This window comes from Cheilinus undulatus, linkage group 17 (genome assembly GCF_018320785.1).
Source record: "Cheilinus undulatus linkage group 17, ASM1832078v1, whole genome shotgun sequence".
Lineage (NCBI taxonomy): Eukaryota > Metazoa > Chordata > Actinopteri > Labriformes > Labridae > Cheilinus > Cheilinus undulatus.
The window spans coordinates 14,107,920-14,135,241 of NC_054881.1; the positions used below are offsets into that span (position 1 = coordinate 14,107,920).

A 27,322-nucleotide genomic window follows, 5' to 3' on the forward strand; every position below is an offset into this window, starting at 1 on the left:
CAGAGTCCGCTGAAGTGATAAACCCCGCCCCCTTCACCAGGGCTGCCCCGGAGTTTAAATCCAGGGAATGATGTAACGCATGCGCATTTGCACTATTATCCACAATGTGGCTGAACGTTGGCAGAGGTCTCCAACGGTTGAATCAGCGACAATGCTGTTTATTCCCCACAGGTATGAGTTAACGTCCGCGATAAATGGCGTTTTACATCGTGACAAGCTAGCACAACTTCTAACAGAATCGAAAACGTGGGGTTTACTGTTTTTATGTAGAAATTTGGGGATACTGAAGCCAAGTTGCCTGCATATATATTCAGAGAAGGCACGAACAGTGCAGACTTCGTAGATGAAGGGCTAGCTTTAAAAAAAGATAGATTAAGAATCTCGGCAGGCCCTATCATTATAAACCCGTCTTTCCAGAACAATTAAAACATTATATGACACTTTAGTCCACAGTAAATGGATCAATTGGACGAATTGATACAGGAACGTGCCCGCATGTTATTACGGGTATCATTTGACGCCTCTTACATTTAAAAACAGTGGTGTTGTGGATGCTATCCCTTACTCACATTATCATGTATTCTAAATCTCAATTTTGTCTCGAAGTTACGCGTTTTAGCCTCAACATATATTACTATTACTTTGGCATTGAGATGCTGTAATGCAGTGGTAATAGTGAGTATCAGTTACATTGTATGATGTATATGTATATGTAAAAGTAACTTACTTTCCTCCACTTTGTCTCAGCAGTGTGTGCACGCCAGCTGTATAATAGTGGCACCGAGTTATCAGACAGCGGCTATGATGTGCTCTATCCCGGGCATATCAACACCACCCCTATCCAGAAAGCCCTGTTGGCTGTGGGTTCGGGTGTGGCAGCTCTCCAAAATCCCTACAGACATGGTAAGACCCACATACATCAGCATGGGGCTCAGGTTACCTTCCAGTCTATTGTTTCTCTCCCTTTCTTTTCTTGAATTGAAAAATGCCTTCCTATACTTCATCTCACCCAGTATCATGTAACTGCCATGCTGTGTTTTGCTTCAGCTGGGGGATTCTGCTGCATTTGAACTACAATCACTGCCTTCATATTTACCTTTCAAATCAGGCCAAATGCTCAAAAGTATGCTCTGTTTAGAGTAAGATCTAATGTAAGACTAAATATGCTCTCTCCTGTGGAGGAAATAAAAATCCCCTGATGTTCCAAATGTTAGAAATCCCTGAAAATAAATCATGGTTGTTGTTGAAAACAGATTTATCATTTCAGTTTAATTAATTGTAGAAATGTACGTTGACCTGTATTAACAGTCTGCCCACTCTAAAAACACAAAAGCAACATGTTAAAAAAGTAACATTAATTGAAAATAAAACATTTTGAGGATTTAAACCAATTAAAAAACTTCATCCAGAACCTTAAACCTTTTTGTGCCTACCCTTTTTACATTGCATATTCAGCCAGAATATCCAATACCAGGGTTCCTGCAAATCCTTGAGAAGTCTTCAATAGTATTAAACTGCAAGTTTGAAATTTAAGGCCATAAAAAGTCTGATTTTTACCATTGAGAGATCTGAAAATTTAGAAGGCACTTTGACTAAGACATGTCCTTATCCAATATTTGTTTTCGAGCCAATGTTGTATGATTTTAAAATGTTGCATAAATATTCTCCAGAATTCAGGGACTTCAGTGTTGGATGTCCTATATTTTCTGTGGGAGGACCCCAGATCCTTCTCTGATTTTATCTGACTCAGTGTGTTTTCATAAACTTTAATTTTGTGACACTAGTCCAGTTCTCTAACAACTGGTCTACCAGGTTAGGTATTTGAAGCTGCTGGTGCCTCTGGAGTCCCACCAACCTCAAGGTGTAGGATCCTCCATAGGCTTGCAGTCGTGCGTAATCCTACTATTCGGCCACCCCTAACCAATGCTCACAAGCAGAAACGGTTGCAATGGGCCCAGAAATACATGGAGACTAATTTTCAAACAGTCTTGTTTACTGATGAGTGCCATGCAAAACTGGATGGTCCAGATGGATAGAGCAATGGTTGGTGGATGGCCACCATGTCCCAATAAGGCTGCAAGGTCAGCAAGGAGGTGGCGGAGTCATGTTTTGGGCCGGAATCATGGGGAGAGAGCTGGTAGGCACTTTTAGGGTCCCTAAAGATGTGAAAATGACCTCGGTAAAGTATATAGAGTTCTGACCGACCACTTTCTTCCATGGTAAAAAAAAAAAAGAAGAACCGTGCCTTCCATAGCAAAATGATCTTCATGCATGACAATGCCCCATCTCATGCTGTAAAGACTACCACTGTGTTATTGGCTGCTATGGGCATGAAAGGAGAGAAAGTCATGGTGTGGCCCCCATCCTCCCCTGACCTCAACCCTATTGAGAACCTTTGAAACATCCTCAAGCGAAAGATCTATGAGGGTGGGAGGCAGTTCACATCAAAACAGCAGTTCTGAGAGGCTATTTTGACATCTCGCAAAGAAATTCAAGCAGAAACTCTCCAAAAACTCACAAGTTATACGGAAGCATAACCTTGCAAAGCAGATGGATACGCCCATTTCCTTGTTTTTCACTGGCGAATCCATCTTGCAAAGCTCCCGTCTGAACTGTTTGGGCCCGGTTAGAAAGTGACAGGACCAGTCAGCGATGAGGGGCAGTACTTTCAGGCACGGCAGAGTTGTGACGTAAACAAGCAGCAGCAAGAGGGTGTACAATTATGGCGGAAGAGCTTAGCATGGATGCTGCTAAAGCGTAAGTTTTATCAGAACTTGACAACAGTTCTTTGTTAAAACATGAAAAAAGAACAGCAGTAAGTTGTTTTCTTTTCAAAAACAACAAAAGTTGCGTACTTACGTCTATAGTCGCCATGTTTTGCGTTATCCCCCGTAGCTGTGCACGGGCAGCTCGATAGCTGCTATGTCACATGTTTTGATCTTATTGGCCCGTAGAGATGTGACAGACAGAACGTTAATCCAATCACACTCCGAGGTTTTTTTCAAAGCCTCTGCCTTTTCTCAAATGTTTCCTATTGAAGCTTTCCCAGATGGACGTGTAAAACACATCCATCTGGCGTGTCAGGTTAATGGAAGCAAGGATTGTGAAGTGATATCAAAGATGCGGTTCCTATGTTAAGTTTGTAACTTTGCCTGATGTTTTTGATTGAAATAGCTTTTAATTTCAGTAAATATGGCCTCCTAATCCTGCAAATTCAACAAATGACCATTTTCAGATCTTTACAACCTCTAAAATGTTTTGAAACTGTTGTGCATAATAATTTGGAACAGTGTGTTTTGAGTTTGTTTTTTTGTTTTGAAGAAAAAAGTTATTATTGGGAGGTTTGTTCAATAAAATTAAATTATGTTCTAACGATTGATGACTTGAAACTATACTGACTGTCACTTGCATCGACTATTTTGAAAAATCAGAGAAAAATATCCTTTGCATAATAATGTGGAACATGTAGTATGGTGATTCAATTAAAAACATCCTAAGATATTACATCTTTCAAGTATTTTTCACCCTCTTGAAACTGGCACAATAATGTCCTATAAGCACATGCTGGCTTTTTTGTTTTAAAAAAAAATCTTTAAGCCTTGTTCATTGATGGACTTTGTTGAATAAGGTAAAACAAAAAATGTGACTCAATGTGGAACAAATAGGACAAGCAAAATGACTCAGTACTGAAAGTATGTGGTTGGGTCGTTAAGTTAGAGGTAACAAATAATATCTTTTTCATACCTGATCAGTTTTATGGTTTGGAAAGTGAACTTTATTTGTGCTGATTGCAGCCATTTATGTATTAATAATTAAAAAATTGTAACAGTAATCCATTGTTATCATGGGCTGTTTCCAAAAATAATCTCTTGGGTTTGTGGAGTGTGTTCCACCAACATTTTCACGACAAGTTTTTACTTTATGTACAAAAAAGAAACACTCTCAGAGGAGCATGGGGCACATATGGCGACATTATCATGTTTGATCAATTCTAAGCCCAGTTCAGGTTGGCACAGTATGGTACACATCTATTTGCATTTCCATTATTAAAAGTTGGCAAGGGTCCCAAATAACCAACCCTTCTGTAGAGGTGCCAAGCTTACCTCATATCACACACTTGAACAATCAAGTCTTTACCTCTTGTATCTTTAGTATTTAACTTCTCAGATTATGGGAACAGTAATGATGCCTCATTCTATTTCACATGTTAGTGAAATGATACCTACATGGGACAGCACCTGAAGAGTCTTTCTTATGTAAAATGGAAGTAGAAGTGCTCATTCTCACGCTTCAATTCTCTAGTGACTATTGTTACCGTAGAAACGATCATGAAACAGAAAAGAGAACAAAGCTCTGAAAGTTTCAGGGAGGAGAAGAGAAAAAACACCTGTAGTGTTATTCATTTTAGAAGCCTCAGGTGTTTTCTAAAGGTTTCCTCGCAACAAGGCTTTAGTGTCAGTTAATCTCCAAATGTTCTTCTTTCTTAATATAACATTATTTTATAAACATATATAATTACTTTAGGGTGCTTTTAACAGAACTTTCCAGGCGGCTCAAACAACTCCTTGTCAGATTTTTGTAAAATTTTGGGGGCTTTTTATGATTTTTTTTTTTTTTTAAATAGTTCCAGTCTTCAGTTCAGCCAAAGTTTTTGGCTGCCCAACCATTACACTAACAGGTACTGTAATGACACTGTAGTCAGAAATGTACTTTATATGGAGTTGGTCTCTTTTTTGCAGTTTTAACAGTGTCCTCTCCTCTTGGAAGGCTTTCCACAAGATTTTGGAAATTGTGCCCATTCATTCTGTAGAGCATTAATGGGGTCAGACACTGATGTTGGACAAGAAGGCCTGGCTCGCAATCTCCATTCCAGTTCGTCCCAAAGGTGCTCTGCAGGGTTGAGGTCAGGGCTCTGTGCCGGACAGTCAAGTTCCTACACACCAAACTCATCACACCATGTCTTTGTAGTCCTTGCTTTGTGAACTGGGGCAGAGTTAGGTTGGAAAAGAGAAGGGCCTTCTTCGAACTTTTGCCACAAAGTTGGAAACGTAGTGTTGTTCAACATGTCTTGGCATGCTGGAGCGTTTGTTTTGCCCTTCACTGGAGATAAGAGGCCTAGTCCAAACCCTGAAAACCACCCCATACCATTGTCCCTCCTCCACCAAACTTCACAGCTAGCACAATGCAGTCAGGCAGGTAACGTTCTCCTGGCATCCACCAAACCTGGACATGCCAATGACTGCCAGACAGAGAAGCATGATTCATCACTCCCCAGAACAGGTTTCCACTGCTCCACAGTTCAGTGTCAGTGTGCTTTACACCACTCCACCCAACCCTTGGATGTGAGGCTTGCATGCAGCTGCTCAGTTATGGAAACCAATTCCATGAAACTCCCACTGCACAGTTTTTGTGCTTCCATTAATGTGCGGAACTCTTCAGATATGGAACCAGCAGAGCATTGGTGACCTTTTTTGTGGCTCAGTTGCTGATGTTTCCAAACGCTTCTACTTTCTAATAATGACACATTTGACTTTGGAATATCCAGCAGGGATTAAAAAGGGAATGTGAGTCAAAGGAATTTGATTGGCACCACATTTTCAGCAACAACAAAAGATTTTGTGAATTTTCCCAGTTTTAAATTTGATGCAACTCTCCCCACAGACATGGTTGCAGTTCTTGGTGAGACGACTGGACACCTAGCTTTGATTAATCTCCGAGACAGAATGAGAAACGATCCTGAAGGATACACTGTCCTAACGTGAGTCATCCCAAAGCTATCCAGTAACTTTCCTATTTAGGAGTTTTTAAGTTTTGTTTCCTCTACCTTACAAGGACAGAGATTCTGTCTTAGTTTTGTTTTGAATGTTTCATGCAGAGAGAGGCCAAGGATCAGGCTGTCTACACTGGATCTGGACATGATGGCCTCCCTGCCTGATGGCTCTTTCGGGCGAGAGTACCTCCGTTTTCTGGAGGACAATGTGAGTCTGCAGTTAGATTTAAAGGATTAGCATCGATGTTGTCAGTAAAGACAAATAAGTGTTTATAAAATTCCCTGCTTTTAAGTTTCTCTTTCTTCCTAACTCATGTGTTCACTTTCCTTATCTGTCAGCATGTGACCCCTGACTCCAGGGCTGACGTGAAGTTTGTGGACAATGAGGAGCTGGCGTACGTCATGCAGAGATATAGAGAGGTTCATGACCTGATGCATACTTTACTGGGAATGCCCACTAACATGCTGGGTGAGTCAGGTTTCAACAATTCTGAAAAATACTTCTTAGACCGATAATACAAATTGGAACTTCAGATCAAAGCTGCCTTAAATGACACTATACTCTACTATATATCTAATCTTATCAGAGGGTTATTCCAGTTAACTGACAACTAAACTTTGTTAACCATGAATGGAGGGAAATCCTGAACAGAGTTTGCCTTTACTTTTTATCTGCGCATAATGTGGCTGTAGATAACTCAGAGACTAGTTGTCCCCTGATCTTGACCCATCCCATATAGCCTTGGGAGCTTTAATGCTGTCAGTTTCAATTCCTCATTCATAGAGTTATAATCAAAACTGTATTTGGGTGCATATTTATATGCAGAAGTATAGATAATCCAGCTTTAGAAAGATCAAATTCCTGGTAGATATTACTTACCAGAAAACAGGTTTGACATGACTACTTTTGTAGTCAGATCATAAGTTTCTTGTCAGAGATGATAACTCCCGAACATTGAAGATACATCCTTAAGATTGAAATGTGGTGTATCCAAAAAGAAAAAAGATTGAATTCTGCATTGTTTTTTTGTAATACAGGAAGGTAAGGCTGTTTTTTAGATTCTCAGTCACACCCCTACATTGAAACATAAACCTCAAATTATCCAGTAATCAACACCTCTCATTTTTTGGCCATTCTTCAGTTGATGTATTTCTGAAGGATTCAGCTTGACTGAATATGCAAAGAGAATTTTTGAGGCTTTTTGGGCTGGACAGACAGAGACAAGAAAAGGGTGGAGAGAGGGAGTGGTTAAGGATATACAACAGATAGTGTTAAGCTGAAGAGTTTGCTCTGCAGCCAATGCAAAGGACTGATATCGCTATGACTGGGCAGCTTTGAATATTGAATTGACTAAATTTGAGATGATCAGATAATTTTGTATTCATTCAAAACAAAAGAACATTTCTTATCAAACAATATCACAACCTGAAACATAGGTTTTTTTTAAAATTTATTTGTTTACTTTTTATGTTATTTTATAGTTGGGCTGTCAAAATAATGTGTTATTTTTGATTCACAAAAAGTAATGCGCCAAAAAATGAATGCAAATCAATCGTATGCATTGCAACTCATACAACCATCCACATTAGCTTTGTAAACTTGATAACTTTCATGTACTTAAGTCCTTTGTTACATAACCATTCAGATCAACACCATTTGGGATGATCAATAAAAAAACCTGCCTCAGTTGCTCCTCCTCTCCTACCTGTGTACCTAGTCATACACACACAAAGACATGCTGTGTTAAATCCAAGCTTTGCTTTCATGTATGTTTGAGTCTTTCCCCCTTTCCCATTCATTATAAATATACTCCTGTCACAGTTTCAAAACAAGCTTATAAAGAAATTCGGATGCCTTTCAGAAGCACGTTCTTCCTGATTGTGTAGCTGTGTCATTTAAAAGAAGCTCCCTCCTGCATATATGTGTGAGACTAACAAAACACTGATGAGAAGGGAGGAGCAGCAGACTGAAATGGGGCAAGAAAAGCAGACTTGTGGAAAAATAGTGAATTTAGTCTTAAAAATGAAGAGCTGAGTAAAATGAAGATAACAAGTTGGTAGCTAGCAGTAAACCTACCTGTCCTCCTACTATCAAGCTAAACATACCTCAAGATATCTGATTAATTGCAGTTAATTGATTACAAAGTATGTGAAGTGTTTTAATTGATTGACAGCTCTATATTTTATATATCTATACTGTACATTTTCAAGTATTAGTTTCATTTATTGCTGATTTTTCAAAATGTAAAAAGTCCTGAAAAATAACTGACCAAAATAAGATCAGCATAAGTTCCAAATCAAACTTTTAAAATGTTCAAATAAATTTCTATGTAAAAAAAACAGCAACCTTAAACTGTTTAAAAGATATCTTCGCAAGTGTTTAAAAAAACCTTTTAAAATGTACACAGATAAAGAAAATGTGCAAAAGCAGGCTTCTCATAATGCACTAAAATGTTTAAAATGAAAACTACAGTTTTAAGTTCTTGCTTTTTTTAGCTCTAAATGACCAACCCCAGTCTTACTGGTTGGGCCTTCAGTTTTTAATATTTTGCCTGAGTAAGCTGATTTTGTTCACATCAAGCCAGAACATGTTGTGCCGGTATGTCAATAAAAGAATGAGATTACTTACAGCAGGGTTACAGAAAGCCAGTTTACCACTCACTGAGGAAACTCCAGTCTAGTAAATAAGGATGAGTGGACTAAAGTGATATAAAAATGAAATATTGTTAACTTAAAGACTTATTGCTTTAGTCTACTGTTAAAGATAGATGTTATGTCTGTTGTTGTCAGCATTAATATTAGAAGTTCAGCTGAATTCAGCTCTTTTATTGAACAGGAAGCACAGTTCAATCAGGTCCCTTCCCCCTAAAAACCAGTTGTCTTTACCTAGTTCCTACTCAGAAAAAAACATTTCCTGAATGTTCTGGATCGCTTCTTTTTGTGGACTAACCTAGTTGGTTTGTAATAAACTTATCAAGCTGACCAAAACACTGAAGAAAGGGGGGATTTTCAATATGCTGCAGTAGTTTCATTGCAGAAGCTCTCTCTTCTAGTTTTCCTTTCACATCATTTCTTCCCTTCTGTCTGCATTTATTCTGGATGTTTCCAGGTGAAGTGGCAGTGAAGTGGTTCGAAGCCGCTCAGACTGGACTTCCCATGTGTGCTCTTGGAGCTGTGTTGGGGCCGCTTCGGCTCAATGCGAGGTAAAATCCCAGTTTGAAATGCTGCTAAATACTAGACCAGTGTGATGATTAGGAGGCCATGCAGCTGCATGGTGGGACACAGCTTCTTATATTCAATACACTTTAATGAATAATGTTCTCACCTGTTTCTCCTGTTTTTTTCCCCCAAAAATATCAAAACAAATTTTAAATCAGAACTAGATTTATTGGTCAATTATGTTTGGAAATACAAGGAACTAGGCATGAACTTTGTTCACCATGTACAGTATTAGAAATTTTAATTAATCAATTACACTAATATACAAGACTACATCAGACAACAGTAAAGTGGAGAAAACTGCAAAGATACTAACATAAACATCTGAATCAGTCATAATGAATAATGTTTTTTTCATCAAAATGGACCAACCTAACAATTTGAGAACCTATACAGGGAATTTTCTGCTGGAATAACAACTCACAAACAATTCAAACTAAGAAAATAAGCACGCACTAAGAAGCCATTTTCTCCTACAGATATTTTATCCAAGAATATTTTCTGTTTTTATAGTATCAACAAATTGTTTTTCATTGTGTCAGTGAACCAGCTAAAAAGTCATGAACACAAGCATAATATAAGATGCATGATTAGTCAAAAGTAGGGAGGCATGATATTGGTATTGGCAGATAATAGCTAAAAAAGTAATTATCAGTATTGGCAGGTCTGGAAGTTTCCATCAGTGTTTACAGCTGATAAATCAGCTCTACATATTGGCAGAGTATACAAATAACTTTGTGCAGTAGAAAGCAGACTCAATGGAATAATTTGTTTGTTTAATTTAAAGCACTCTCTTCTGACTGTCTCAGGGAACCACCGAGCAAACCTTCTATTTATCATGTTTGATAACAGGGAGTTTCAAATACAAGAGAGGGCTGGTATTCTTTCCAATACAAAAGCTACGTATCAGTTTCACTATCGATATCAGCTGAAATGAGTTTAACAATGTCAGCATAAAACATAAAACATGCACGCCTAGTTAAAAAACTACATCTAACCTTGAAAATAATCAATGCCTTAATCCAATAAGCATCTCAAGTATGGATACTGGATTACAAACTGTATACAGTGCATTCAGAGAGTATTTAGACCCCCTCACTTTGTTTTTTTTTTTTGTTTTTTTGCTTTTCTTATGTTTCAACCTGATGCTACAGTCAAAAATCTTCGATTGGTCTACACTTAGTACCCCAAAATGACAAAGTGAAAACAGAATTTATTGCTTATTTCTCACTCCATGTGAAAGCGCACTTGCCTTTCATATGGATGGTTTGCAAACTCCAAGCTAGCTTTCGTGTGTTTTGCTCTGATGAGAGGTTTCAGTCTAGCCACTCTGCCATAAAGTATAGGAGGGCTGCAGTGATGGTTGCCGCTCTGGAACTTTGTTCAATCTCCACAAAGGATCCCTGGAGCTCAGTCAGACTGATCATCAGGTTCTTGGTCGCCTCTCTTACTAAGGCTCTTCTCCCCTGATTGTCCAGTCCAGCCAGCTGACCAGCTCTTGGAAGTTGGAAGAGTCATAGTTGTGCCAAACTTCTTCCATTTGATTTAAGGAGGCCACTGTGCTCTTGGGAAACCTTGATTGCAGCAGAAAAAAATGTAGCCTTTCCCAGATCTGTGCCCTGCAACAATCCTGTCTTTGAGTTCTGCAGGGAGTTTTTTGACCTCATGGCTTAGGTTTCTCTGATATGCATCGTCAGCTGTGAGGCCTTCTTCTATAGGCCTTTCCAAATCGTGTCCAATCAATTAAATTTACCACAGCCGGAATCAAATCAAGGGTGTAGAAACATCTCAGCAAAGATTGAGAGAAATGGGAGGAACCTCGGCTAAGTGTCTGAATACTGAATACACCTGTTTCTGTGTTTCTCACTGGCGAATACACCTTGTAAAGCTCCCATCTGAACTGTTTGGGCCCGGTTAGAAAGTGACAGGACCAATCGGCGACGAGGGGCAGTACTTTTGGGCGCAGCGGAGTCGTGATGTAAGCAAGCAGTAACAAGAGGCTGGTGCAATTATGGCGGAAGACATTTGCGTGGATGCTGCTAAAGCACCAGTTTTATCAGAACTTGACAACATTTCTTTGTTAAAAGAAGAACAAAGAACTGCGATGAGTTGTTTTCTTTTCAAAAACGACAAAAGTTGTGTACTGACATGTCTATAGTTGCCATGATTCGCGTTGTGCAGCTCTAATGGAGTTTACTCTGTCAGTAGGGGCGCAGCTTGCTGGCGGCTACGTCATGTGTTTTGTTGCTCTGATTGGCCCATAAAGATGTGACAGACAGAATGTTTATCCAATCACCCTCCGAGTTTTTTTCAAAGGCTCTGCCCTTTCCCAAACTCTGTGTATGAGAGGCTTTTAAGATGGATGTGTGAGACAAATCCATCTGGCGTGCCAGGTTACTGTTCAGTAGGATTTCTCCCAGTATTACTGTATGTTTCTGTTTCTGATTGATCCTAATAAATTAATGAAAACGGACAAGTCTGAACCCGGTTGTTTAACAATGTAGCATGCCAGATTTCAGTCAGTTATGATAAACAAAGGCCTGTGAAACGGTTTCCTCACTTGTAAATCAATGCTCTTTACTCATTTACAACCTGAGAACTTCCCTGTGCTTTCTGAAGAATTGGGCTGTGGCCTATTTACCAGAAATAAAACCTAATCTCTTCTGTATTTTTTCTTCCTTGTATGTTTCCTTCTTCCTCTCAGCCGTTTACAGACTCTTTTCACCTCCCTGGGTCCCTGGGCTCTGCAGAATGGCCGGCGGTCCCGCTGCATCCTCAGCGTCTTCTACGAGAGACGGTGGGAGCAGAGTCTGGAGGACCTCAGACAGGAGCTCAACATAGAGCCGCCTCCTGTCATAGTCAGTGCTACAAACAAGAGGAACATCTGACAGAGACAATAAGGGACTCGGATATGAGGAATGAATGCACAAAAGGACTTTAAATGGTGGAAAAACAGAAATACTTGACTAGGGGAGTTTTTAGTAAGAAGGATGTTGGGGAAGATTCAAAATTGGCACATTTTGGCTCGTCACGTGTTTGTTTATATGTCTTTGAATCAATTTTCCTTTAAAATCTGATTCATTTTGAGAGAAATCATTTTCTCCACTGAAGCTGTCAAACAGCAGGTTGTCTTCATCAGTCACTGATTGCTTTTGTTGATAGGGACTTGGTCTGTTTTCTGTATGAAACATTAATCAAATTAAAGTAATTATATTTATTAAGAAGTACTATTTTTTTTTATTTGTGTTGTACTTGTCTCATGCGCTCTGAAAAATGTATTTTTTCCTAGGTTTTTTACATATATGGCAAGATATTACCATTTGTGAAACATTTTCCAATATGAAATCCAAAGTAATTTAAACGTGAAATTTAGCAGTGAAATTATTGAGAAAAACTATGTACACCTGTTGTTGAACAGACTTAAAAATGCGTGGGAGAGGAGCAGATGTTGGCCTACAGCCCTATCACCACAGTTGCTGTAGTTTCACTCTTGTTCACATCTCTCTAAATAGATTTACAGCCTTTACCTCTTCTGTTAATGCTGATATTGAGTTTGACGAGAGGTTTAAATAAAATCTAGCAGGTGTAAGTTTAATACCTCTAGGTGTGGACCTTATTTTTTGGATATACAACTTTTTCTCATGTTAAAACCTCGCAACCCTCAGAAAGATGAGCATGTGCTACCTTGCTGTGGATTCGTTCAACAAACTTTGAATGATTTTAAATATTTTATGTTGTTTGAAGAGCTGGACTGTTGAAATTGCAGTTTTTCTGAGTTTTCTTAAAATAAAAAACATCTATAATCCTTAACCTCCTAAATCCCTTCATATGAAGACAATTCATTTTGGTTTTCCTACAACTTGGAAATAATTTCTGTTAGGATTTTTGAAATAATTGTCATAAAATGTTCGCTGAAGTTTAAGTAATTAGCTTGAAATGTTGGGAGAGTTTTCTATGATTTTATGGATATTATAGGGTTGTGCTTGGAAATTAGTACTTCCATGAAAATTTTAGGTATTTTTTTATTTTCAAACTTTTGGATGGTTTCTTTAGCAGTTTTGGGAGAAATTTGCTTGGATATTTTTTGCTTTTTCAGGGGAATTTGGATAATTTTTTTTAGATGTGTTGGCGAATTTGGTCATTTGGTTTTGCAAACTTTTGATTTTGGTGGAATTTCAGTCATTGTCATTGAAATTTGGGGAGCATATCTGTAATTTTCGGGGGGATTTGACAAGAAAGTTTAGGGTAGAATTTGCTTTTAAATGTTGGGAAATTTTCTTGAAATTTTGATCTATTTACAGTCAATTTTGAGGGTATATTTAAAATGCAACTTTGAAGCTTTATGATAAAGTCTTGCTGAAACATGTAGGGAATATTAGAAGAAATTTGGAGGCATTTTTGATGGGATACCTTTAAAAAAAAGTTTAAGAATTTTCACAGAAATTTTATGTTATTTCTTTGAAATTACAAAGAATTTATGTGGAGGAAAATTTCCAAGAAATTCAGAATTTTTGGTGGAAATTTTGGTGATGCTTGGTCTGAAGAAGTCTTTGTTGTTCATCATGAAAATTAAAAAGTGACTCCACAGTACCTCTTAATGACTAACATTGCTTCTTACTGACTGAAAACCACCAACAACTGGCCTACTGTGTGACACACAGCCAAAACACGAGCTCTATAAAATGATCCAGGGCTACTAATCACAAATAAGTAGGTGAAACTGAGCTCAGGAGGTTAATTGTACTACTCAATCCATACTGAAATAATCATTGGTTCTAGTCTTGCACAAAGTGCTGTGGTGTGAGTAAATGTGTGAAAACACAGTAAATAAATATTTATGTGTGAAGTCAGTAATTTTAGTTTTGAAGATTACTTTGACCTGAGAATGAGACTTTCTCTTGCACCAGTTATTCTGACCTCCTTTACATGTCAGAACAACCACAATGATCCGGTCACCTCGTACTTCTTCAGCATGTTGCTCTGATAGAGAACTCTCTAAATAGAATCTTTAAATAAAACGTGACCATATCTAATCTGTTTCTTTTCACACAAACATTCACTCAGAAAATATGAGCGTGGATTAGTCAGCACCAGTAGCTGTCCGCGGTCCTGGAGTATGTTTTTTACGTTGCTGAGCTGTGATGATTCATCAGGTCCACGTGTTTATGATTCCTGATTGTGTTTGTCCGAAAACTTGACTTTACTGCCATCTAGTGGTGTACTTGCTGTAACCTCAATATTGACACTGTTGGATGTGGACCCTTGTGTATGTTATACAAAGAGATGGCTTCAAGCTGTTTAAGAGATGTAAATCATATTTACATGTCTCTCTGGAAGAAACTACATTACAAGATTTGTAAAATTCAAAGTTAAATCAAAACTTTTCCAAAGCTTTGAAAAACAAATGTGATTTTAAATCACTGAAAAAAGTGACAAAAACCCCCACAAAAGTTCAAAAGTGTATTTTTTGATTGAAATGTCCATTTCAGAGAGAAAACATTCAATAATTTACCAACCATTTAACATCAACGTAACTTTATTTCAGAGTATTTTCTATGATACTTTCTTTGCTGAGCAGCATTTCCAATCCTGGCTGTAGAAGTGATGCATGATTTTTTTGTCTGGTGGGTTTTATGGGCTTCAAACTACTTCAAACTGATCATCATCTAAGGTATAATTTAAAAAAAACTATTGAAAAACAACCATTATCAGTCAAAAATACAGCTTTATCACTACTCTACTATATGATCTGTAAATGAAGACATCTAAGTAATTAAAGCACAAATAAAATAAAATAATCAACAGCTACTTAAGAAACCTAAAAAATAAATAAAAGTTTACTCCTGATAGATGGGTTAAGCTCAAAGATAGGGTCTCTGCATTAAACTTGTATTAACTAGGGGTGTCATGATACCAGAATTTTGATACAGCCTTAGTTAAAAACCCAACTTTAATACCTCTTTTAATACCATGGCAAGAAAATCAACTATTACTGGGTAATAGCTTGTTTTTTATTACCAACAATGGCCAGTAAAACTCCACCATCGGATGACCTGATGTGGTGAGAACAACCTGCAGCTTAATTTTCTGAGGTCAGTAGAGATGGTTGTAGACTTTTGGAAGGATGCTGCTGCCCACACTCCTGCCCCCATAACCCTCTGTGACTCCCCAGCTTCCAATGTGAACTCTTTCCACTTCCTGAGGACTCTCATCACCCAAGACCTCAAGTGACTGAGTACTTCCTATGGCATTTGAAGAGATTCAAACTTCCTAAGACGGTGATGGTGCATGTCTACACTGCCATCCTCATCCCCTCCATCATAATCTTCTGTCTGTCCACGGCCTGTACGCCTCAAGGACCATGCATCCATTTTCTAGAAGGGGTCACAGGAGGCTGGAGCCTATCCTGGCTGGCACTGTGCTAAAGGCAGGTTGCCAGTCAAAAGGACAAACAACCAGGCACGCTAACATTCACACCTATGGCCAATTTTTAGTCACCAATTCACCTAATACACGTTTTTGGTGGAGTACCTGAAGAAAACCCACGCATGCAGAGGAAGAACAAACTCTGCACAGAAAGGCCCTGACTGGGAAGTTAATCAGGAACCTTCTTGCTGTAAGGCAACAGTGCTAACCCACCATGCAGCTGGCCACCAAGACTCATGCAGATAAAATTGTAGCTGGCCCCTCTCACTGTGGGCGTGGACTTTTGAGACCCTTCCCTTCTGGCAGGACGCTGAGGTCCATCAGGACCAAAACCTTACGTTACAAGAGCAGTTTTCTTCCCCACAGCTGTCTAATGCAGGGGTACTCAACCTTTTCAGCCCGCCACCCCCAAAATAAAGGTGCCAGAGACCAGGGACCACAAATATACCTGAAGGAGGTTGAACAGCCATGCACATTCAAGAATAGTGTGCAGACAAGGCCTTCCATAAGGGGGGATAAAGGGGAGAGCTTTCTGGGGCCCAGTCACACTGGGGGCCAGTGGAGGTCAGCAAAATTATGGTCTACTGTAAAGTTAAACTGTGATATCCATATTGCATATTTTGCCTGAATAATAATCACTCTTATCGAATAAATACATATATTTTTAATTCTTTTGTGCTGTAGTAAATAGCCTTCTTAAAATGTAAATCCATTTTCTTTAAAAAAAAAAAAAAAGGGGTTAAAATGGCAAAAAAAAATTGGTGGAAAAGGTGGTGAAATGGGAGTTTTAAAGTAGCAGAAATGAGTTAAAAGTGGCAAAAAAATAAGCTAAAAATGGCAAAATAAAAGCAAAAAATGGCAAAAAATGGTTAAAGTGGCAAAAAGAGGTATAAAAAGTGGTAAAAGGGGAATAAAATTTAATAAAATTGATTTAAAGTGTCAAAAATGTGTGGAAAATTTGGTGAAATGGGATGAAAATGTGTTTTAAATGGGCAAAAATGGGTTAATTGAGGCAGAAAAATAGATAGAAATTGGCAGAAATGGGTTAAACTGGCAAAAATGGTCATAATGAATGGTAAAATGTGGTTAAAATGGGCAAAAATGGGTGTAAAAAGTGGTTAATCGTGGAAATAGTAGGTCAACATTGGGACAAGTGGTGGAAAGGGTTTAAAATGTACAAAAATTGGTTTTAAGTAGCAAAAATGTGTTTAAATTGCAAAATTGTTGGGAAAATGGATGAAAATGGGTTAAAATTAGTGTTAAGTAGCAAAAGTGTAGTTTAAAGAATATCCACAGTTTTTCTAAGGCACGTGTAGACCCCGTCAGTCCCACGACTGCCAAGGGGGTCCCGACCCCCACGTTGAGAACCACTGGTCTAGTGAACAGTACTCTGGCCCTCTCCCCTACCAGAACCAGAACCAGCAGACAAAGTAATGCATGTTTGTAAAGACTCTATGCGTTACATTAACACTCACTGGACTTTATCTCTTCTGTTTACAACTGCAAACTCTATGTGCCATATTTTCTTTAGATAATTGCACTATAACCAGTAAATCTGAAGACCTGTCCAGTTTCTCCAGTTTTGCACCTCTGTACATACTTTTGTGATGTTTATATACTATTACTACTATATTTTCTATAACAATCTATTTAAGTTTCTGGCCTCTTAATATTTTTATTCACCTCTTAATTTTTATTCTTCTTCCATGTTGTCTCTTTTGTACACCAAGTCAAATTTCTTGTAAATAAAAATGTACTTGGTAAGTTGATTCTGATTGAAATTGCAAAAATACATTAGCATTGGTTTGGTACAAAAAGTTGTCACTGTTGTCACTTTTAATGGATTGACTCCTCTCGAATGCACCTGTCTATTAAAAAATCTTAGCTCCTCTACAGCTTTGGTGCTTTTTGTTCCTACTGATCACTAAAATAACAGAGATTGTATCATTTAAGACACACGGTATCAAAAATCTTCACAACCTTTATGTCAACACTTGCCTATTTGGTGCCCTTTTCCCCACTGTCTTCTTCATACAGCCATTCTCTCTACAGTTGATCTAATTTAAAGGCAAAAAACCCAAAATAACAAGAAGGAAATACATCTCTCACAATTGCACAGATTTAGGATATTTGGCTTCATAGAGTTGTCTTTCTCTTGCATTTCTTCACATGTTAAAGGTAAATAAAGTAATTTCTGTTGCTCTGTCAATGCAGTATGGTGATACTGCGGTCAGTCACAGCGCACGCCGGCAGCAGCGGGCCACTAAAAGGATGTGTTATGCTGTACACAACAGCAAAGGAGTCTGGCTCATAAAACAACAGCGTTTTACTCGGCCAGTCTAGCAGCAGCCCGATCCTCTCTGGTCTCCTCACTACTTGCAGAGGAACCTTCTTCCCCGCGTGGCAGAAGGAGTAGTCCCCGTCATAATGGGACAGCACCCAGGACTGATCATTGTGACCCAGTCGAGCCCCATTTCCTGAGCCCTTCCGCTCCAGAGAGGAGTAGCAGACCCCGACCTTGAAGGCGCCGCTCTGGCCGACGTCCACCACCCAGCTGTGGGTGCCGGAGGACATGGACAGGGATCCCAGCGCGTTGGGCCAACAGTCGAAGCGTGCGGGGTCATAGGGTGGCGACTGGCGAGATTTTTTGTGGAGGAAGGTTAAAGTGCAGAAGTTGTCAGAGAGAGAGAGGAGGGGGCTCACGGTGCGCTCATCAAACTTTAAATACGGCGATCCGTAAGCTTTGGGAAGATAAAAAGATAAATAAAATGTCACACACTTACAGAGGAGGATCGAGGCCAGAGGTAAAGGAAAAAATAATGCTGTGCACTTAGAGAATAAAGTTGAAGTCATGTCAAGAATAAAGTCAAAGCTAATTACTATAACAAACACCTGATTTTAGACACTGTATTTTTGAGCTAAATGAGAAAGAATCTCTTGTCGATGTTCATCAATACAAGGTGATTTGTATAGACAGTCAAGATTTGCTGTTTCTTATTGTCTTCAGTACTATTGGCACAGGATTAACTTGTTGACCTCTGGTAATAAATCAACCCCTGATGTCAGTGTTTGCTGTGATGCATGCGCATGGGACAAACAAAGTCAATGTAAACAAATTTACTGTACAAAATAGAAAAAAGTATTTGGCCACCTGCCCAGTACATCAACAGGACTGTAACATTGAATTCAAATACATGTAATTTAATATGGAATTGAAAGGCTTTCCACAAGATTTCTGAGTGTTTATGCCGATTCCTTCTGCCGGAGCATTCATGAGGTCTGGATGTTGGACGAAGCCTGGCTTGCAGTCTCCACTCTAGTCCATCCCAAAGGTGCTGAACGGGGTTGAGGTCAGGGCTCTGTGCAGGAAGGTCAAGTTCTTCCACGCCAGCCTCGTCAAACCGTGTCCATCTAGTCCTTGCTTTGTGCACTGGGGCACAGTTATGTTGGAACAGAAAAGGGCCTTCCTCAAAATGTTGCCTCAAAGTTGGACGCATAGAATTTTATGTGGTCTGCTATGTGGCTGAGTTGCTGCTGTTCCTAAATGCTTCTACTTTCTGTAAATATCACTTACAGTTGACAGTGGAACATCCAGCAGGGATGAAATTTCACTGTCTTACTACAAAGGTGGCATCTGTCACAGTACCATGCTTGAAGTCTCTGGGCTCTTCAGACCGACCCATTTTGTATCACGAATGTTTGCAGATGGAGACTGCATGGCTAGGTGCTTGATTTTATTCACCTGTGGCAACCATGAAACACCTGAATTCAATAACGAACAGGAGTAGCCAAACACTTTTGTCCATACAGTGTAAGATAAGCCATAACACAACACTTTAAATGTCTAACATGGCTGTATTTTAAATGTCTGGAATCAATCAAACAAGAATCCATAATATGTGTATGTAATGCCCTATTATCAGAATCTTTAAGAAGAGTTTACAGTTACAAAATGCACTAACCATTTGGCCCCAGCAGAACAGCAGAGGCCCATAGCCCCCTGAGCAGCTTGCTGTCGCTGCATGCAGGGTTCAGGTTGAGCTGGTCTGTGTCAACTGGCTCCCCGACCCCTTCGGCCTCCTCCACCCTGACACATAAACATCAAGAAGAGGGGACATATTATCTTTCTGGTATGCTCTGAGCAACAAAAAGTATAAACATTTCATATGATAACAGCCCACCTTTCTGCAATCTCCTGGACACTTGTCTGAAAACAAGGAAGGAAGTGAATGATTATGTAGTTTAGTCATTTATGGCTGTTATCAGGACACTGCTAATCCAGCACAAGTTCCTCTATTCTTTCATTTCCTAGCAACAATTTCCAAATCTCTCACCACTAGCTGTGTGTCTGGAGTGTGTGTCAGCGTGTGCACCAGGCTGGAGCGTGTTTGCGACAGACTGGACAGAGCCTGGCTCCAGTGAGCTCTCTGGGTGAGGAGACACTGCTCCACTCGCTCCTCTTCTCTCTGCACCTCCTCCAACAGGCGCTGCTCCTCCTCCTCCAGGGCTTCACGTGCCGCGCTGACCTGAGCCAGGACCTGCTCTCTGGCCCTGCTTGCTGCTGCCTACACAGAGACACAGGGAGGAAGGAGGAAATAGTGGAAGATACTGTGGTGGGTTTTGATCCCATTGCATAATCAAGAAAAGAAGCACTGTGACTCACAAACAGTTCAGCTGTGATGTGGGGGAATTTTAGTGGAAGCCAAATGAGATAACACCTTGAATCTGCATGCATTTTTGTGTTGTGTTTATGTTGAAGCTTCAGGATGAAATTTAACAGGACCAGATGCGCTATTATCTCACCTTTTATATGATTATATCACACAGATGCAGGGCTTGCTCATAGCAGATACAGTAACACTTATGACCACTGACACAATTACTCTCTTTCTCAGCAGGTTACACATTACCAGTCAAACACACTAACCCAGTTTTAGGTGCTTGACATGCTTAAATAAACTAAAAACCAGGCAGAACATGACCTAAAAAACAGGATAAGTAACCTACTGAAATTGCAGGGGCTATAAACAATAAAACTTTTATTTATTCAGCTTGCTTTGCCTGAATCTGCTCATTTCTGTACTCAAGCAACAGCAACAAAATAACTGTTTTAGATAATTTATCATTTTTTTGCTGATAAATCCAGACATTTGACATGAATTGAGCATTTTAACCACATTTAAAACTCCACACATGGCCAAAAGGGCAGCTTTATTCACTGTAATGGAACAAACAGGAGGGGATCCATGGTAATTAAATGACCTGGCTACTGACTGTATGGCGTGGCTAGCTGGCAGGGCTTAAGTATCCATTCCCATAGTTTTCTGTGATCAAAAGTCTCTGCAATGTTCAGAGTTCCTGCTCTCCGTTCACAGTGCTAGTTTTTAATTTTTGTCCTTTTGTCAGATGTAATTCTATTTTGCTGCTCCCTGGGTAAGACAAGCAGCATGCTTTGACTTTCCAGGGAGTGCAGGCAGGTCAGTTCAGCACCTGGGCTCTTCTATTGTGAAGCCATGCTGTGGTTTAGCATTGTCTTGCTGAAATATGCAAGCCTTCCCTGAAAGAGATGTTGTCAGGATGGCAGCATAAGCTGCTCTAAAACCTCTGTATACTTTTCAGCATACATAGTACCGTTCCAAATGTGTAAGCTCTCTGCACCGTATTAACTAATGCAACCCCACCTTAACCAGCTTTTGAACTGTCCTTTCAGCTTTGCTCCTTGTGCACATAGATTTCTTCAGACTCTCTGAATCTTTCGATAATATTTTGCAAAGGAACAATTTTTTGAAATTGTTCCAATTTTTTTTTAGATTGGTGAGCCTCTACCAATCTTATTCTGAGACTCTGCCTCTCTAAAATGCTTCTTCTACCCAGTCATGTCACTGACCTGTTGCAAATTAACCTAATTAGTTGCAAAATGCTCCTCCAGCTGTTTTTCATTAGTATCACTCACTTTTCCAGCCTTTCTGTCCCTACTTTTTTGAGATGTGTTGCTGCCATCATTTTCAAATAAAACTCATATTTTTCATAAAATGTTGAAATGTCTCAGTTTTAACATCTGATATGTTGGTTTTGTTTTGCTGTGAATAAAATTTGGGTTTATGAGATTTCCAAATCATTGCATTCTGTTTTTATTTGCATTTTACACAGCCCCCCAACTTTTTTGGAATTGGGGTTGTATTTGTTCAAAGGAGATTTTTTCATTAAGATAAAATCATGCTCTGAATTTTGGAAATCATTACATCCATCTTTTTTTTTAACTTTTAACATGGACACTTCAACCTGGTAAACACTCTTCTCCCCCTCTTCAGCTGTGCATGTAAGCAGGACATGAGGTATTATATTCACTAATATTTGAGAAAGTAAAGGCTGCAGTGGCTAAATTTGTCTGTTAAAACATTATTCTCAGCAGACATCTTAGTTATAACAAGAATGAGCTAAATGTGCTGTTAAACTGCATTGCTACATTATGATGGTGATGATAAAGGAGTAAGTGAAGAGTGGGAATCATACATCCTGATGTTATGAATTATCAACATGATAAAGATACGAAACAAGTGGTTCATGTCTAGTACTGTCCCTGCAGAGGTAGATTTATCGTATAGTAACCACAGAAATAAATCACTTTAAATTGAGAGTCATTAATTTGGAAATGATGCATTGTCTCCTTAAGTCACATTAGTGTGATCTGACAGGTGTTACAGACCAGCCTGCTGCAAGTTTCAAGTCATGTTATTGCAAATCTTTGATCTGAAATTGGCTCAACAGATGTATAAAATAATAAAACCACAAAAAAGTTCACCATATCACCAGAAAAACTTGTGGTTTTAACTTTTTCTGTTGGCCCTCTACCTCGTTTTAAGATTCATTACTTAACAAAATGTCCAGGCCAGTATGTTTAGCTTTGTTTGCAGATAATAATTTCAGTTTATAACATCTTAATGATGAGAGGTTGATGAATCATCTTTCTGTTCTAGCTGCTCAAATAAAGTCCGTTATAATGACTGGTTAAAAAAAAATGCACTTTTTGTGCTATTTAACTATTATTATTTTTAATCGTGTTTAACTGTGGAGAACCATCCATGCATACAGGCACTGACACTGATCTCTGGTAATCACAAAAAAAAGTGATTTTTTTTTGTTCATTGCTGATAATGGTTTTATTATATCCATGTATCGAGATAACAAAATAATTTGCTTGAGGTAAAGAGGCTGTTTTCACCTGGTTATTATCTCCTGGTAGCTTAACTGTTTTTGAAATCTTAATTCAAAAATGGAAATAAATTTTATGTGTTCCCAAGTTTCTGATGCTGTTTCACCCTGTAAAGCCGACCTCAAATAATAGCCAGAAAATTCTACTTTTTTTGGAAATGAGATGTGTATTTAACATTCTACTAAAACCCAAAAAACTAAAAGTTGCAATAAAATGTCACATTTTTTATATCACATTTGCACTCTAAGGCATTTTTTATCACTTATATGATTGTATACAAAAGGTTTTTAAGGAAATTATTGATCATATCTGTAAAGGTCTCATCAAATATGATACAACTGGCTTTAAAGGGTTAATGGCCACAATGTTGACCCATACTATTACAGAGGCTTTAGCTAACACTTTAAATGATTAACTCTCTAAATCTGACCATAAACACAAAAGTGGTTAAAGAGATATTACAGAGAAGTGCACAGACATCAAGTTTCAATTTCAGTAACAATTCTGACTTCCCACAATCGTGTTCTCTGCTCATTGAACAGTTCTTACTTAAATTTAAGTGAGCAGAAGGGGGAGCCACGGCATATACCCTAGTTAGTTTGAAAATGTTGCCTGTCGATGACATCATGCCACAAAGAAGTGGTTTCTGGATATAGAGAAGTGCTATAAAATTCCATAGTTTTGTCCAGTTTACAGCTTACTCCTTTTGAGTCATTAAAGCAGTGACACATTGAGGCAATACGTTTACAAAGCTCTCAGAGAGAAATTCGGACATGGATTAAAAGCCCCCATCTAAAGTCTGGAGAAGTAGAATGAAACAATGCCCAGATATGGTCCTTTTTCTACCAAGCAGTCACGTTTGGTTCAGTACAATTTTTCTGCAATTTGGCACAGAAATTCCCTGAACTTTTCAGTGTCTAACAGGAAATCAGTCTCTTGTGCCATCAGGATTATCTGACAGCAAACAATCCATAGCAAGCGACATAAAGAAGATGACAGAAAGGCAGCCTTTGGTTAAAAAAAAAAGGTAAAACTACCTTGGTCATAAGGGACCACTCTGGTTTTGAGGAGTCAAAACTGAAGCAATGCAAAATAACTTGCAGAATTTGTTATACAGTTGTGGCTGCCTTCAAGGCAACACAGCAAATTAATTGAATCATTTGAAATCCAAACAGAAAGTGGTATATTGAACAACAGTTGTGATTATGAGTTTTTGCCATAATAGAGCAGCCATATTATAGATAAATATGCTGACGAGGTGATTTTACTCTTCCTGGATAAGGTATCCATCAGTTTCAGTTCTCCTGACTTTGTTAATCCTTGAGGGTTAATTTGCTTAAAAAACTTGTAACCAAAATCATGCATGCACGAGAAATTAACATGAGGCAACCGCTGTGGATGAAATCAGCAAACAAAACCTCTAATTCTAGATGTACTCTACTGTGAAAGCATGCTCATAATCCTAAGATTTCATACTGTTTTACAAACAATACACATGCACACCTAACATAAATACTGTAGTTTGAAGAACTAAGAATGTAAACTTCCATGACTATATTGAGTCAATTTTCTGTGCAGGGATGACCTCTTTTCAATTTTCCACTACATGTGAGCATGCAAAGAAGCACTGAGATGATTAGTCTGAAAATCAATCACCCAGTGAAGTTAATATTCATCATTGATCATTTACTGGTTCCTGTTTCTCAAAATATGCAGGTTTCAGCTTCTCTCTTGGTGATATTTCTTTGCAAACAGAATATTTTAAAACTTTGGGACAGCTGGATGGTGCCTAGGTTTACAGCATTTTTTACTTTGTTTGAAAATTGTATGAAACATGGAGGTAGCCAACACAACACGTGTGAAAACATGCGGGTGGTCATATGGAACCCTTACATTAAAGAGAGTGAGCCAATGTCAAAATTCTGCATTTAGTGCGTCAGTATTGAAGCTAGTGGTGTGTCTGTGTGGGATCATGGTCGTGGTTTAGTGGGTGGGGATCAGGGGCGTTTCTCACCTGAAGCTTTTGCTCTTTGGCTGTCAGCGTCTGCTCGATAAACTTCTCAATCCTCAGAGCCTGCAGCTGTATTTTCTCACACACATCCACCAGTTGGTTCTGGGGGACACACATAAATGTACACAAAGATAAACACACACACTGTGGTTTTAGAAAAGCTCATCACATAGCCAGGGCATCATCAGCTGGAGACTCAACAAGAAATTCCTGTCTTTTCAAATACCAGGCAGAGGAATCAGAGAAGTATAATACATGCAAACTGTGGCACACCCATGAAAAATTACAAAGTAAACACTGCATTGCATACAGTGTTAGATTAAGATCATGATATCCAAATCAGTACTTTTGTTACATGCTTCAATCTCAACTAAGTTGCACATGAACAGTTTCTAAATAAACATAAAAGCAGACATTTCAATTATGCTATATAAGTTTAAAAGAACAAAATCAAATCTGTCTAATGAGGCCAACAATGACATGACCATTCACATACCAATACAACCATCGGCCACAAGATAATGACCCACAGTCTAACTACTTACTTTGTCAGAAATGTGATAATTCCATCAGGTTGTATCCTTATTATTAGAGTTGCTGTGGGTAGTAGCAGTGTAGCCTATTAAAGTGCATTGTATTGAAATATGTTATAATATTTGGCCTACTTTTTTAGCATACATGTGGGTCAAAGCTATTAGCAATACCTTTCAATGCAATGCACTATAGTACACCATAGTGATGTGTCATTTGTGAACGAGCCAATTCAAAGAGCCAGCTCTGTTACACGAACGATAAGATTTGAATCCTATTTTATATCATTGTTACTATCTCTAATGTTATCTTTATATATTTTGTGTATGTCCGTGTTTTATCTGACTGATTAGTAGAGAAGATATTTTCTCCACACTACTCCACCACAGGTACACTATGCGTGAGGACTCAGGCTTGATGTTCTAACATTGATGCTTTATATCAGGGATATCATACAGCCCAGCCAGGTGCGCAATTTCCATTTGGTCCACAAAGTGTTTAGAGGAGAAAATATATTTTCAAAAATAACTATTTTCATTATGTTAAAAAATTAGGCATAACTGGAATAAAATACCAGCACAAATATCAATCAAACATCATGATATTGCTAAATTTGGCAGGTCAAGTAAGGCCAAAGTGGTACTAAATGAAGAAGCCAGAAGTGCCAGCTCTTCTTCCTGAGCTGAGTCAAATGACCCAAATCACCAAAAAGAGCTTAAATACCCATCACAAGCATACCACCAACCACTACAACTTCACAGATAGCAAAAAGATATCATCTTTCTACAGAGGCCAGGCCCAAAGAGGACATTTATCTTTGCATTTGATTTTACTCAATTTCCTGTTGTTTCTGTGAGTAATTTGGCACTTTTCCAGTTATCTTAGCATGTTGTTACCTTACCACAACAATGCTAGCTTTCTTGTATAAACATGTTAATTTCTTTAATTTATTAAAAACATTAGCAATTAACATATTACAAGGAAAACTAGCATTGTTATCTCAAGATGAGTCTAAACAAGTCCAAACCTCAAGAAAGTCATCACTTCAGCAAATCAATTGTTAGCTAAACAAAATGGGATAAACAACATCTATGTGTGGATGTCTGCTTAGGGCTTCCGTACCTTTTACCTTCGTAAAACTTCCAATTAAGGCTAAACGACTTACTGAACTGTATTTAATGGCGCAGGTGATTTTAATGTTACTTCTGAAAGGTACAGGTTGGAGTGTTAACATTCCTGTGCTAATTTCAGTCCTCAAATCCTTAAAAGTCTTTATCTTGCATATTTTGTTATCGATGACTGTTAATTTGTCGCTAAAAGGTAAACTTTATCAAAAGATAAGGTTGCTGCACGTGACTACATCACTCACCCTTACTGCGGTTACTCTGGTAACCAAACGGGTCACCGTGTGCCCGTGGCAGGGGCCCACAATGGCGCAATGAGAGCAAATGAGTTTCTGCTCGGTCCCACAGAACCAGTCCAGCTCAGTTTCATGCTCCACGCACAGCTCCAATTCACCGGAGAAGATCCCAGACTCGGTGTCCGTGGCTGTGGCGGTCCCTCCCGGAAAGTTCGCCTCGACTTCACCGCCGAAGGAGCTCTTGTCCCCCGCCTGCTGGTGCTCCTTCTCCTTCACCCCGTCGCTCAACACGGAGAAAATAGGCTGTTCAAAATCCATATCCTCGATTTTAACGCCGGTAAAAGTCTCCTTTTTGTCGACGGGGGACGTCGGACATGTTAACTCGCACGTTATGAGCTCTTCAGTCATGGCACAACAACGCAACAGGTGCACCGGCAGAGCTGGAGTCGCACCTACACAGCGCAGTAATACAGGTGTAACAGGTGAGCGGAACACGGAAGTAACACGGACATCAGAGGTCAGAGCTGACAGGGAAAAAAAGGTTTCTGCTCTGCTGGTTTTCACTTGTTTGATTTGGGCGTCAGCTTCACAGCCTTTAAAGTTTTACATTTAGCCTAACTGTTAGTCTACACATCATAAAGAGGTAAATACTGGCATTTTTAGTCTAAAGTATGAAATTCCATGAATTTTAGTACTTTTTATTCAATTTAGCTTTTACTAATATCCTGTTTAACCATCTATTGGGTCTTTTAGTCCCACATAACTTCTCAAATACACAACTTTGTCCTAAAA

General features: G+C 38.8%; 2 protein-coding genes across 3 annotated transcripts; one reads left to right on the top strand and one right to left on the bottom strand.

The window, feature by feature from the left end:
- The first annotated feature begins 33 nt into the window (after positions 1-33).
- Positions 34-12,584, top strand: coq4 (coenzyme Q4 homolog (S. cerevisiae)). Of its 2 annotated transcripts, none has more exons than XM_041811708.1 (7): positions 34-171; positions 751-903; positions 5,662-5,758; positions 5,876-5,978; positions 6,110-6,239; positions 8,880-8,973; positions 11,694-12,584. In XM_041811708.1, exons 1-7 carry the CDS (start codon positions 105-107, stop codon positions 11,875-11,877), a joined length of 828 nt encoding a protein of 275 aa, XP_041667642.1. In that variant the 5' UTR covers positions 34-104; the 3' UTR covers positions 11,878-12,584. The 2 variants fall into 2 exon arrangements, with proteins under 2 accessions (XP_041667642.1, XP_041667641.1); XM_041811707.1 differs by having other exon boundaries at positions 63-171; positions 748-903.
- A 3,881-nt stretch (positions 12,585-16,465) lies between these two features.
- bspry (B-box and SPRY domain containing) lies at positions 16,466-27,003 on the bottom strand. The gene is made up of 6 exons (XM_041811304.1): positions 26,540-27,003; positions 24,643-24,741; positions 19,750-19,980; positions 19,597-19,622; positions 19,378-19,502; positions 16,466-18,156 (listed from the first exon to the last, which is right to left on the bottom strand). Exons 1-6 carry the CDS (start codon positions 26,936-26,938, stop codon positions 17,621-17,623), a joined length of 1,416 nt encoding a protein of 471 aa, XP_041667238.1. The 5' UTR covers positions 26,939-27,003; the 3' UTR covers positions 16,466-17,620.
- Between the last annotated feature and the right edge of the window lie 319 nt (positions 27,004-27,322).